This window comes from Rhinichthys klamathensis, unplaced genomic scaffold (genome assembly GCF_029890125.1).
Source record: "Rhinichthys klamathensis goyatoka isolate OS25496 unplaced genomic scaffold, OSU_Roscu_1.1 h1tg000471l_1, whole genome shotgun sequence".
Classification (NCBI taxonomy): Eukaryota; Metazoa; Chordata; class Actinopteri; order Cypriniformes; family Leuciscidae; genus Rhinichthys; species Rhinichthys klamathensis.
Genome location: NW_026606960.1, coordinates 236,034 through 248,689, shown reverse-complemented (window position 1 = coordinate 248,689; position 12,656 = coordinate 236,034). Strand labels below are relative to the sequence as shown.

General features: G+C 42.1%; 1 protein-coding gene across 1 annotated transcript; it reads right to left on the bottom strand.

Annotated features, from left to right (window-relative positions):
- LOC130072017 (peroxisomal N(1)-acetyl-spermine/spermidine oxidase-like) lies at positions 1 to 7,493 on the bottom strand. Its single transcript, XM_056236893.1, has 4 exons — positions 7,290 to 7,493; positions 1,014 to 2,269; positions 712 to 895; positions 1 to 349 (listed from the first exon to the last, which is right to left on the bottom strand). The coding sequence occupies exons 1-4, from the start codon at positions 7,491 to 7,493 to the stop codon at positions 230 to 232; spliced, it is 1,764 nt and encodes a 587-aa protein (XP_056092868.1). The 3' UTR covers positions 1 to 229.
- Positions 7,494 to 12,656: the final 5,163 nt, after the last annotated feature.

Below are 12,656 nucleotides of genomic sequence, written 5' to 3'. Positions count from 1 at the left end.
GTAATAACATTTAACCAGACAGAGATATGCATAATGTGATCAGTTGGATGTAAGCATTCGGAAATGCTGTTTGTCAGGCAGTTATAAACTAGCTATGGGTCATTTAAACACAAAACATGTGAAAGGCTAGGGCGTGAGAAGAAGTCTATAAAATGTTAAATGATCGTAAAATGTTATCTTCATGAAACCAAAGTGTAGGCTATGCTCTTTTCTTTTTGGTACTGTATGTTCAATCGGCGTAATAGCTTATGAGTCTTTCTGCTTCTCTGACGCCTGTGAGGTACGCTCCATGGGTCGTGGTGTAGAATTTATCATGTGTAGCTTCTCCAGCAAACAACACCTGAAGGTGCTTCAAAAACAGAGAAATAAAATCATTTTGTTAATCATTTTTAAAAATGAAAAAATGTTCATGTTCATTGAAATAAAGTTGTAATAAAATAAAGGGAAATTAAACTAATTGATGTAAAATAAGTTAAAGTACTAAAATCACTAACATGTAAAAAAAAAAAAAAAATTAAACGAATAAAAATGATAAAAACAAAAAAAATTACTCAAACTTAAAATAACTGAAAACATTAATATAAAAGTTAATTATTACATTTTACAAATACAATGATAGTATATAAATAATACTAAAATAACACTGGCTCATACTAAATATATGCATATAACCTAAATAATCGAACACTTATAGAAGATATTAAGAGTTACCTTCCTGCCTCTGCATTTATATTTAGGGGGAAGAGGTGACGCTAATGCCTTGTGTGCTTTCACTCCATTGACACCATCAGGAATAAATGTATAGGAGCCACGGACGTGGGAATCAGAGCCCCATCTGGTGATCAGTGTCTTTGAGACTTCTGGCACTGTCCAGCCTGTGAAAGACCTGAGCAACCTTTAAAGACAAAACAGAGTTTGTTATATATGGAGAGAGGCATGATATTTGACCGAGAGATATTTGGCCATGTTAAAATGATCATACATCATATATTTCATAATTTATGTCACCATACCTCACACATATAGCTCCGATTTCACTGTCCTGAAGATTCTCCATATACAGAGCTTCTCTACCTGTGATCCAGCCACACAGAGCCGTAGGATGACGAGCCACTGTATCAAAACCAGTGATCTTCTTGAACCACGTCTTTTTCCAGGTTTCTCCTTCAGACAGAGCCTCATAAACATCTTTATCTTCAGGCCCTTCTTTCCACACCAGCTGAACCCCGGAACAGTCGTCTGGCCAGAAACTTTCCTCAAAAAACAGGAAAATTTTGTCCACTATCCCAAAGCCAAGATTCTCAATTGCAGACAGCTTTTTCTCCGGTAAGGACGGTTCGAACATGGTTGTCGCTTTGTCTTTGAGAACCCCCAGAGATACAGTGACAATCACATGATCTGCCTCAAAGCTCTGTCCATTTTCACAGACGACCTTAACAGGATACCTTTGATCTTCACCACTACCTTTTTTGACCAAGTCCCATTGGATGCTCTTGACCGGTGCACTACACTGGACAGTTCCCGAAGGCAGATCTTTTAGGAGAACATCCAAAACTGCTCGATAGCCACCAGGTCCCAATGTATTAAAAAACTCTCCTTCTAGAGCAGTGTAATTGCTAATCTGAGATGCAGAAACCTCATAGAGGGTGGAGCAAGCCTCATCTGTGCATTCATTCCTCTTGCACCATTCAAAAACTTGCCGGGCGTCCTCTGTCGCCGCTAAAGGAGCTTCACCAAAAGCATCATCCAGATAAGCACCTAGAGTTAGTTTCCTGTGCCTGCTCTTGAGTTCATCATCAAAAGCTTTGTCGGTGAGCTTGCTGAAGCACGAACTCACCTGATCTACAACTTTTGTGGAGACCTGCTTCCCATCTTCTTTGAAAAAGTAATCTTGAGGAGTTACAGAACGAGGCTGGCACATGTTTTTGCGTGCAGAAGGTCCCTCAGATAGCAGGTTCTCCTCTTTCGCAATCTTGAACAGAGGGTTTCCTTTCTGCCCGTGGATCCAGTTAGCTCCAACTTCAATGACATTCTCGCTGAACGGTTTAGTGGTGTGCGCTCGGCCTCCAACTCTTTCCTTTGCCTCAAGAACCAGGACATTTTCAAATCCTGCCTCCACTAACTTGGCTGCAGCAGCCAAACCTGCAAAACCTGAACCTACCACTACAACTTTGGCATTTTCTGGTCCCGAACAAGAACTCATTATTGCTGCTTTGTTGAGCTGTTTAGAGAGAGAAAAGCAGAAAATGTAAAAGAACAAAAAGCAACTCTTGCTCCGGAATAATAGCAAATAACAGAGATTACTAGTGATATGGGTGCAGTGCACTATGCTCTAAAGGAGTTTCCTTTATATACCAGTGCTTAGACCTGTAAAACCCGACCTTTGTAATTCATACAATACATAGTATCATTGTTTACATATAGATCAGGCGGTCATGGGACATCCAATGGCAAATACAGATTGAAATACTAAAGCATGGAGCATATGACCTCATCTCATTTGCACTTTGGAGGCTATATGATACTTAAATTGATTTGCTGCCCAGTAAAACTATATGAATGAACAAATTCTTATTTTTATACTGCTGCCTTGATGGTAATGACAGTGTGAAAACAGCGAGATTTACATTTATTAAAGAGAAAATTCCAAATAAATGTCTGTATATTGTAGAAAAAGATAATTCATTAGTTTAAAATTTTTTTTTAATACATTTAAAAGGATATTTGGTCCAACCCCCACCCCCCCCCCCCCCAAAAAAAATGCTTATATAAAATAATACTTATATTTTTCTGTCTTAATTTTATTTTAATAACATTTAAACAATTAAGAATGACACTTCACAATTGCAAAACAGTCACCCCATTAAACAGACAGATTGTTGTAATTATTTATTTAGTGCTAAAGCTTTTATGAATAAGGGAACAATTACTGAGTAGGCATACACCTGTAATGGTCACCAGCTGGAGTGCCACTCCACATCAGACTATTGTCATTCCCTCACAATCAAGAGGTGTGTTCGACATCGGCTGCGGCTGGATGTAAGTGATCGGCGAGAGTAGCCGCGTGCAGGCGGGGAGGAGCTGCAAACGGAGACGTGAAGTCGGACACTTTCTGGTTCCCGTAGTGACCGCTCACATGGTGTTTGTATACTTTACCACAGCTGAAGTGAAATAAATTCAATATTTGCCAAATGCACAGATGTTTCAGACACATTTTCATTCAATACTTTATGTACTGCTTCATGCATCTGTTTGAACAAGAATAAAGTTCAAAATAGCCACTATCAATGAATCCAGTCGACGTTTTTTAATCACTTTTATTTTGATAAACATAACACAATATAGCCTAACATCACGACTACATGAAAAGAGTGTTTACTGTTATAAAAAACTGATTTGTGAGCTTTAGTGGAACTAAAGGTGTGAGAATAAACACGAAACGCACGTGATCGTTGTCATGCGGTGAATCCGGCCAATCGTGGAACAGCTGTGTCGTCATCAGAGCTCGTGCAGCCCCGAGCAGCCGCTCTTCAGAAGCTGCGCTGGCTGAGTTCTCCGGCTTCTCTCGAATCGCTCTCGCGGTATTTTGATGGCATACGTCACAGTCACGTGGCGTCGGCGCTGTATCAAGTCGGACAACATTTCTAACCGGCATGCACTGCTTCAAGTCAGCCGCCGATCGGTCTGCGCAGAGCTGCATGAAGTCGAACAAGCCTTACATCTCCCATGACTCACTGCCCGGACCATAGCTGTCAACCCTCCCGTTTTTTCCGGGTTTCTCACGTATTTTAGCTCTTTTCCCGCTGTCTTCCCGTTTTATTATTTTCCCGTAAAATATCCAGTATTTTTACGCTCTGGTTGTGTGAGACGTAGCCTACATGCTCGGGCAGATTCGGCTTGAAGTCGTTCATCCTCGGATGCGGCGCCGCGCGCGCTGTTACAAAAAAAGCTGTGCACACAGCCAAGCGAAATGGGGTCTTGCTGGTCTTGCGCACCTAACGCGTAATCTTTGCCGCGCTCGTGCGGACGCGTCAAGTATAAACAATTATACTCCGTGTCAGCGCGCGCTTTGATCGGTAAAGGAGCACAGACCTCTCCCTAATCATCTCCAGCAGCCCCCGAAGCACCACGTACCGTTTCCCTCGTAAGCTGATATTAGTATTTAAACATTCTCTGATAAAAAATGTTTAAAAAATGACACACTTTCTCTAATACACACACACACTGTCTCTTTCTCTCTCACTCATTTGTAGTTATAAACTCTTTAGACTTTTAATGATTAGTGCTTTATTTTTAAAGTTTGTGGTGGGTAAGAATCGTGTAAAAAAATTCCCTTATTTTGGGGATGGATTCCGGGAAATCTCCTTTATATTCAATGTTCAATGTTGACAGCTATGGCCCGGACTCTTCTTCATCCATTATCACATTCACCTGTGTCTCATTATCTTGTTTAGCTCACCCCATATAAGCCTGGTTTTTCTCATTTCTTGTCTGCAAAGTTTTGTTTTTAGTGTTACACTGCAATTCCAAGCATTCTCCCTGGTTTCATGTCTCTTGGTTTTGGATTTCTTGCCTGTTCCGTGGATTACTCTTTTGCCCGTGTTCCCTGCCTTGTTGTGTTTGTTTGTATGGACTGCCTGCCTGTGTTTGACCTTGCCTGTACTTTGGATTACGTCTTTGGATTACCCTGTTCAATAAATACTGCATTTGGATCCTCAACCTTCTTGTCTTGGAGCAGTTCGTGACAACACCTTTTAATATATGTTTGCGATTTGTCACATGTAAACGTGCCGTGAATGGTAGACTTTTTAATGGAAAACTCCAAACGTAAGCCCTTATATGGTGCTTTTCCACTACACAGTACCAGCTCGACTCGACTCGCCTTTGTTTGTTTTTCCACTGTGTAAAAGTTGTACCTGTACCTGCTTTCAGGTACTTTTTTTTCCCGTTTTTTCATAGGTTCTGAGTGAGCTGAGGCGGTACTAAAATGTGACGTGAAAACACTGCAGACTGCTGATTGGTCAGAGAGAATCGTCACTATTCAGAGTATCCTGAATAACCCCGCCATTTTTAAATAGTTTGGCCAGAGATTGCGTGATATACCCATTACTACTATTATCAGGGGCGTCATGCAAGCCAAAATTCTGGGGGGGCACAATCTGAGACGTTGCAATTGTTTTCTGACGGGTGATATGGATCATGTTAGGAGGGGTCAGGGGGTTTCTCCCCCTGAAATTTTTTTAATTCTGGCTGCGAAACATACTATTTCAATGCAGTTTGGGAGGGACAGAAATACCTTAACGGAGCTAGCAGCAACCCTCCTCTATCTGAGGACTAAGTTAAAGTATATGTGTATATTATATGTGCATTATAAGATGTTTTGAAGGCCAAAACAACTCCTAAAGTTGAGCTTTGACTGATAGGCTTTTCATTTTTGTCTGTCAGTGAAGAAAGTAAACATAGGGTCAACTGATAGATTGATTTATGAATCATTTTCTCAGACGAATTTATTTACTGAAAGCTACTAGGAAAGCTAGGTAGCCTAACTAAGTTTATTAAATTCATTCACAGTACACATTCATTATTGATCTTATGCCTAATACAGGGCCGTAGACAGGGCTTTATAATCACAGAGGTCCTAAATTTGAGGTGGGTAGGGGGTTCAAATGTTTTATTTCTCTGATATGTGCATGTCAAGACGTTTGAAGGCCAAAAAAAGGATAAGAAATAGCTTTAAAACCATGTCAGTGGGCAGATTATTTGTCAATACCTGCTCTCACTTCTTATCCATCACTCTTTCTTTTTCTCTCAGTCTCCTGATCTTGCCTTCCCCTCCTAAAGCTGAGCTTTTTTAATTTACTTAAGGCTACAAATTGTACTATATTAATTCTCAATATGTACACATTCATTATTAATCGTGTGCCTAACAATGAAAACGTCTTTTCCCCTCACAATGACAGTAAACTATTAGCCTACATTACGAGTCACGTTATATAGGCCTATTTTCAGTTCAAAATGGCGAAATTAGACAAAAGTATATTCGTGTGCCTGATTATTTTTGTCATTCGTTTAACATTTATGAACTAAAAAAACTGTCAAATATGAAATGTTTAGTTTAGCTACTTACATCTCGCACTTGACTGTACACTGAAGCGTCGCTCAGCTTCTGTGAACATAAAGCCCGCCTACTTTGATTTGATTCGTCATCTCAAATATTCTGACATTGACGAGCAGTGGCAGACCAATGAGGCTCAGATGAACACGCACGCACACACACACACACACACACACCCTGTCCTCTGTTTCGGACGTGCGCTCTGCTCGGCACCGCTGCGGATTGAAGATGAACAACGCGCTGAATCTGATTTTAACAAGACTGAAGAAATAAAAAATTATCAGGGAGGAAAAATCTGAGGGGGCACGTGCCCCCTCACTTTGAATGGGCATGACGCCACTGACTATTATGGCAACTATTATGGCAACTAATAAGAATAATCCGTGGTCAAATGAGGAGATGCAGACTTTCCTTTGTTTGGCTGCCGAAGAGAGGATCCGCGGCAGTTTCCTGTGGCGTCGCTATGACGACCAGGTACTATTGTGGAGGTACAATCTGTAATGGAAAACGGAGCGAAAAGCAAGCCGAGTCGAGTCGAGTTCAGCAGGTACTGTACTGGTAATGGAAAAGCGCCATAAGAGACATTATGCTAGACTTTTTAACAAGCATGAAATATCTCATTTTTAATGCGATTCTTTTTTTTAATGTATTTATGATAAAATTCAGATCACAATAATTCTGCTCATGCAGAAGATGACGCAGTTAAACTATTCTTTGGCCACTTGTGCGTCCTGAGGTAAAATGATTTAGCCTTTTTTGAGAAATGATTGAACGAAAATAAGCCAAACAATCACGACAGGGAAAATACATATTGCCTGTACCCACCTTACAAGCGCTAGCTAGTTTACTCCAGCTCTTGCAATTTGCACAGTTTACTTCAGGTCTCAATTTGCACTGTCTCACGAATATACTCGGCTGCCAACTTTTGAGTTTAGCTTGGAGTGAGAATTATGGTAGGTGGAGGGTGTTATTGGTTGGATTGAAGGGTTTGTAAAAAAAACTTGCTGCACAATAATTGTATTGTGATTGTCAAAACATTTGGCATAACAGAATTTAGTTAAAAAAGTTTAGTTTAGTGTCAACATGTTATAAATGTTACATGGTACAACATTGGTTGGCCAATGTTTTTATTAGTACTTAACAAAAATTTCACGATTTCAATTCATAAGCTTACGATTTGATTCTGATAGGGATGCACCGAAATGCTCCTCCTGCTCCAAGTCCTTCCTCTCTCCTCCTTGGCTCCTCCCACTATCTGCTCCACCCTGGTCTCCCGAGCTGCCGGCTCCCCCCTGGTCTCCTGAACTGCCGCCACCGTCCTGGAGGCTTCCCGTTCTACCGAAGCGACGCCCTCGTCAGCCTCCAGGGCGCCCACCATCCCACCCCTTTGGATGTTTTACTGTGCGAGGACGCGCCTCCCGGGGCGTAATGTCACGTCAGTGCATGTTTGGACTTTCAATTTGTATTTTGATTGGTTCCTGTTTTCCTTTGTTCTTTTCCCGCCACTCCTTCGTTTCTACGGTTACTATCATTATGAGTTAATTTGTCCCAGATGTGTATGTAATTATCTCGTTTCTGTTTGCTATTTAAGATGCACCCTTTCTTTCAGTCTTTGTCCCATCTCCGTTTTGTTTATGTGTGTTTTCCCTGCCTGTCAGCTTGTTCCAGAATACTATTATTAAAGTTTGAGTTTGTATCTATAATCGGAGTCTTCATTCTGTTCCTGAGGAAACCACAGTGTGACAGGCTATGTACAGAAACAAAATACATGTGCCATGGAATAGCCTCCGCATGGACAATAAGGAAATGACATTAATCAAACAATATTGTTGATAAAGAATAAGAGAACAATAAAAGTGCTAGTTATTAATAATAACGCATCAATGTTTTTGAAAAAATATTAAACATTTGTAATATTACAGTAATTGTAAACTCTTAATCTTACTTTCTGATGAACACCTGAAGCGCTTTGCTAGCAGGTTAATTAGCTCAACGGAACTCATTCGATAAATCATACATACAAAATAAACATAATAAATTGACTTATATTTTCACAAAATCACGCACAGATGAACTTGAACTAAGTTACATAGTCAATGTACGTAGTGAATGTAGCAACTCCTGTTGTGGATGCGCTCTTCCTGTAATAACGCACTGAAACAGCAACTAAACCCAAAGAATTCACAACATTTTATTAAAATAGTGTTCTCATTATAATTTTATGTAGCCTATATGACATATTTGTGCTGCACATGTTGGACTAAACTGTATCTTCCTTTTCGTAGTGATTCCAATCAAGTTATTCAAAACCATGATGAACAGCACGCATCTGAAATGTCTCTGCTGAAAGAAATAATACATTATCTCTCATGCAGCTTAAATATATCAGCATTATATAACATTAAAAATTAGCATTTATCGGCTGATACTATGGTGATCAATATAGCATGCATCCCATAGATTCCGATCTTGATTCAATATCGATACATTTGTATAAATATCAGGTTCAGTAGTGACATGTTAATCTTCACAAGGAAAAAATCTCTCAACTAATGCTGTAAACATACAGGGAGTAGCTAATATTGTTATTAAAGGTTAAAATTGACAACTCAAATTATAATATAATGCGTTTTTTTATAATAATAACATTATAATCTGTTTATAATGAGTAAAAATATAATAAATATGTAATATAGTGCATATATTTAGCCAAATACTCCTCTCTATTTTACTAGCAACCTAAATGGTCAAGGCTTTCGTATGTAACGTGACATCTTAAAGGGGTCATATAATGGTACATGCACTTTTTCAAGTTGATTGTACTGAAATGTGTGTTGGCAGTGCCTGTACACAACCATCATATAATGATAAAAATCCATCCAGTGTTTTTGTTTTAATCTCCTTATATGTTTTCCCCTGCCTCAAATCGAGCCGTTCGAGCCTGTGACGTCACACGGTCGGACGCCCCTCCCGCGATTGTTGATTGACAGCCGGGTTTCAACACAGACCCGCCCTCGCTCGTGAGCCAGCTGTCAATAATAGTCTGCGCGGACCGGCGCGGTCATTGTTGATATGCTGGAGCACTGTCTATGAGCAGAATGGCGTCTAAGCGATTGTGGTGTTCTGTTCTTGGGTGCAATAACGAACACAGTCATTTTGATGTTCCTAAATCTGAACCGCTGAAGACGCAGTGGCTGAGTTTGTTTTCGAAGGGAATATTCCCCACGAGCAACGTCAATGCTTTCATGTTTGCGCAAATCATTTCTCACCAGACTGCTTTATAAACGAGGGTCAGTATGAGCTGGTTTTGCTAAGAAGCTGCTCCTGAATAAAGGATCGGTACCAGCTATTCGTGTTCCTGCTGAACCTCTAGAACAACTGAAGTGAGTGTAACGTTTTATTAACCTTTATATTAATATTTATATCTTTGCAAATCGCTTGCACGCTTCACGATGAATGAGTCTAAGGTTTACACTCAGGGTACATTACTGGATGTTTTCTATGTACGACGTTCTCAATTTAATTCATAATCCCACGTTTATAATGAACAACGCGTTATGGTTATTGTGTTAAAAACGTGTACGCACAGAACAGAGGGGCGGGGTGAGCAAAGCTCATGATCATTTAAAGTCATATGCACTGAAACGGCGTGCTGAAAACAGAGCTGTTTTTGACCAGGTAAAATAACTGTTTTCTTACAATACTAATGAGAATTTTTAATTAAAGTATATTACAAACTTTTAATTTAGACCCCAAAGAATCATATTAGCTTGTACAAAAATGGCATTATATGACCCCTTTAAGCTGTTTCATTGAACCCAACCCACATGCATGGCCATACATTAGACTTGGTACTAACACATGGTTTTGTCTCTTGTTCCTTGTTCTTGTCTGTCCTGTGATTCTCTGTTTGCAATGTGTCTTGTTAATTGTCTGATCATTGTTCACAGGTGTTTTGGATTTACCACGCCCCCTTGTTATCTTGTCTAGCTCGTTTGTCCCTTGTATTTAAGCCCTGTGTTTCAGCCCTGTCTTTGTGAGTTCTTGTTTGATTGTTTACGTGTATGTTGCTATTCTTGAATCCTGTTCCTGAGTCTGGTTTCCTGTCTAAGTTTGTATGGTTTGTAGTCTATTGAATAAAGTGTGCTGCAGTTGGATCCTGCTTCATCCTTGTTTCAACCACGCAAAACGTAACAGAAGAACTCACCAAAACTATGGATCCAGTAGTCACAAACAACCAGGCCCTAAGGAGATACCTGTTGTCAATGTCACAAGATGGCCAGCCCATAGTAAGGTATGTGAAAGACTTCTGGGCTTGCTGCCATTTAGCGTCCTTAGACGACGCCCAGCTTATAGAGCTGTTCCGGAGCGGACTAGACGAGGGCATCGCTCTTATGATGCCAGATGACTATACCGACTGGACGCTAGAACGGTATATCAACCTGGCCCTTTTCCTGAGCGATTCGTCGTTTGCTGTGGACATGAAGGAGAAGAAACTCCATCAACCCATAGTATCCCTTCAGTCTGGTCTTTACGTCACTCCCATTATCAAGCCACCCACCAGATTGATCTATAGCAGTCCGGGTCTGGTGTCCAGCGTGGCCGATTCCCCGCTGAGGTCAGCACGGGTTGCCAAGAAGGCTATTCTGCTTGGGACTCGTTTCGTCCAGACCGCCCCGCCTGCTGAGCCTGAGCATCACGTCAGCTCTGTCGAACCTGTGTTCCAAGTCAGCCCTGACGAACCTGCACTTCACGCCGGTCCAGCCGAGCCTTCACCGCTGGCTCCGTCCAGCCCAGCCGAGCCTGCACCGCTGGTTCCGTCCAGCACAGCCGAGCCTGCAACGCTGGTTCCGTCCAGTCCAGCCGAGCTTCATGTCTGCCGATCCAGAGACTGTGCACGTCATGTCTGCCGATCCAGAGACCGTTCACGTCACGTCTGCCGATCCAGAGACTCTGCACAAGGTGGCCTCCGCCATGCGGTCTGTTCGTGAGACGCGGTCTGTTCGTGAGACGCGGTCTGTTAGTGAGACGCGATCTGTTCCTGTTCCCAAGCCGGCGCCTGGTCCAGCCTATGACCCCATAGCTACCCCCAAGAAAATTTTGGGGGGGGGGGGGGCAGTAGGTACTCGCCGTGGCCACCCGAGGGTTCTTCACCGCCATGGCCGCCCGAGGGGTCTTCACCGCCGTGGCCGCCCGAGGGGTCGTCTCCTCCCTGGCCGCCCTAAGGGTCGTCTCCACCCTGGCCGCCTGCGCATCCTGCTCCACCATGGTCTGCGCCAGATCCTGCTCCGCCCTGGCCGCCTGCACTGCCTGCTCCACCCTGGTCGCCTGCAGATCCTGCTCCACCCTGGTCGCTCACGCTTCACGACCCAGGCCCGCCTTGCCTATATTCTGGTCCCGGTTCCCAGTGGGGGCCTGGCCCTCCGTCCCTCCCCCAAGACCGCCTCTGTCACGTGTCTGTCCTGTCTTGTATTGCACTTGGGTGTCTTTGTTATGTTGGGCCATGTGCTCTCATTATTGTTTGATCCCTCCCCCTTGTTACCTGATTAGTGTTTGAGTTCTTCCACCTGTTCCCTCTTGATTTGTTCCCTTTTTAAGTCTCCTCTTGTTTGCAGTCTTTGTCGGATCGTTGTCATATGTTTTCCCAGTTTCCGTGTGATGGTCTTCGTGTTCAGAGTCAGTGTTTGTTCTTCAAGTTTCAGTTTTGTTTAATGTCTCATTTATTGTGTTTTCCCCCTTGTGGGTTTTTGCTTTGTGTTTTGTTTTCTTTTGTTAATAAATCATCCGTTGCTGCACTTGAGTCCTCCTCTCCACTTTTGGTAACTGTAACGTGACAGCCTCTGCTTCACCACACCCTCCTGAACTTTTGTGGTTTTGATGGGTGTCGGGAGCCGCCCATAGGGGAGGGGCTATGTCACGGTGTGGGTTTTGTCTTTTGTTTCTTGTTCTTGTCTGTCCTGTGATTCACTGTTTGCAATGTGTCTTGTTAATTGTCTGATCATTGTTCACAGGTGTTTAGGATTTACCACTCCCCCTTGAGTGGTATCTTGTGGTTATCTTGTCTAGCTCGTTTGTCCCTTGTATTTAAGCCCTCTTATGTCTCTTGTGTTTCAGCCCTGTCTTTGTGAGTTCTTGTTTGATTGTTTACGTGTATGGTGGTTGTTGCTATTCTTGAATCATGTTCCTGAGTTTGGTTTCCTGTCTAAGTTTGTATGGTTTGTAGTCTATTGAATAAAGTGTGCTGCTGTTGGGTCCTGCTTCATCCTTGCTTCAACCTTGCTTCAACCACGGAAAACGTAACAGAACCCTTCCACTGAGGTAAATTTAATTTTGTCCCCGGCTTTATGTGAGAACTTTCTTGATTATTTTATTCTTAAGATTGAGGCAATTAGTGGATTTCTCACCAATGACTTATAAACCCTCAAGTCCTGCTCGGCATATGGCAGTTTTTAATCAATTTGAATTGGCTACATTTTAGTGGTTACAGGAGTTGGTAAGTAAATTAAAACCCACTGGCTCCGACGGAGATATGGTCCCTCCA

Coding starts and splice junctions, on each gene's coding strand:
- LOC130072017 (XM_056236893.1), bottom strand. CDS start 7,493: ATGGTGGGCGCCCTGGAGGCTGACGAGGGCGTCGCTTCGGTAGAACGG. Junction 2,270..7,289: donor ATCCCTATCAGAATCAAATC/GTAAGCTTATGA, acceptor TTCCGGAGCAAG/AGTTGCTTTTTGTTCTTTTA. Junction 896..1,013: donor ATCGGAGCTATATGTGTGAG/GTATGGTGACAT, acceptor TTGTCTTTAAAG/GTTGCTCAGGTCTTTCACAG.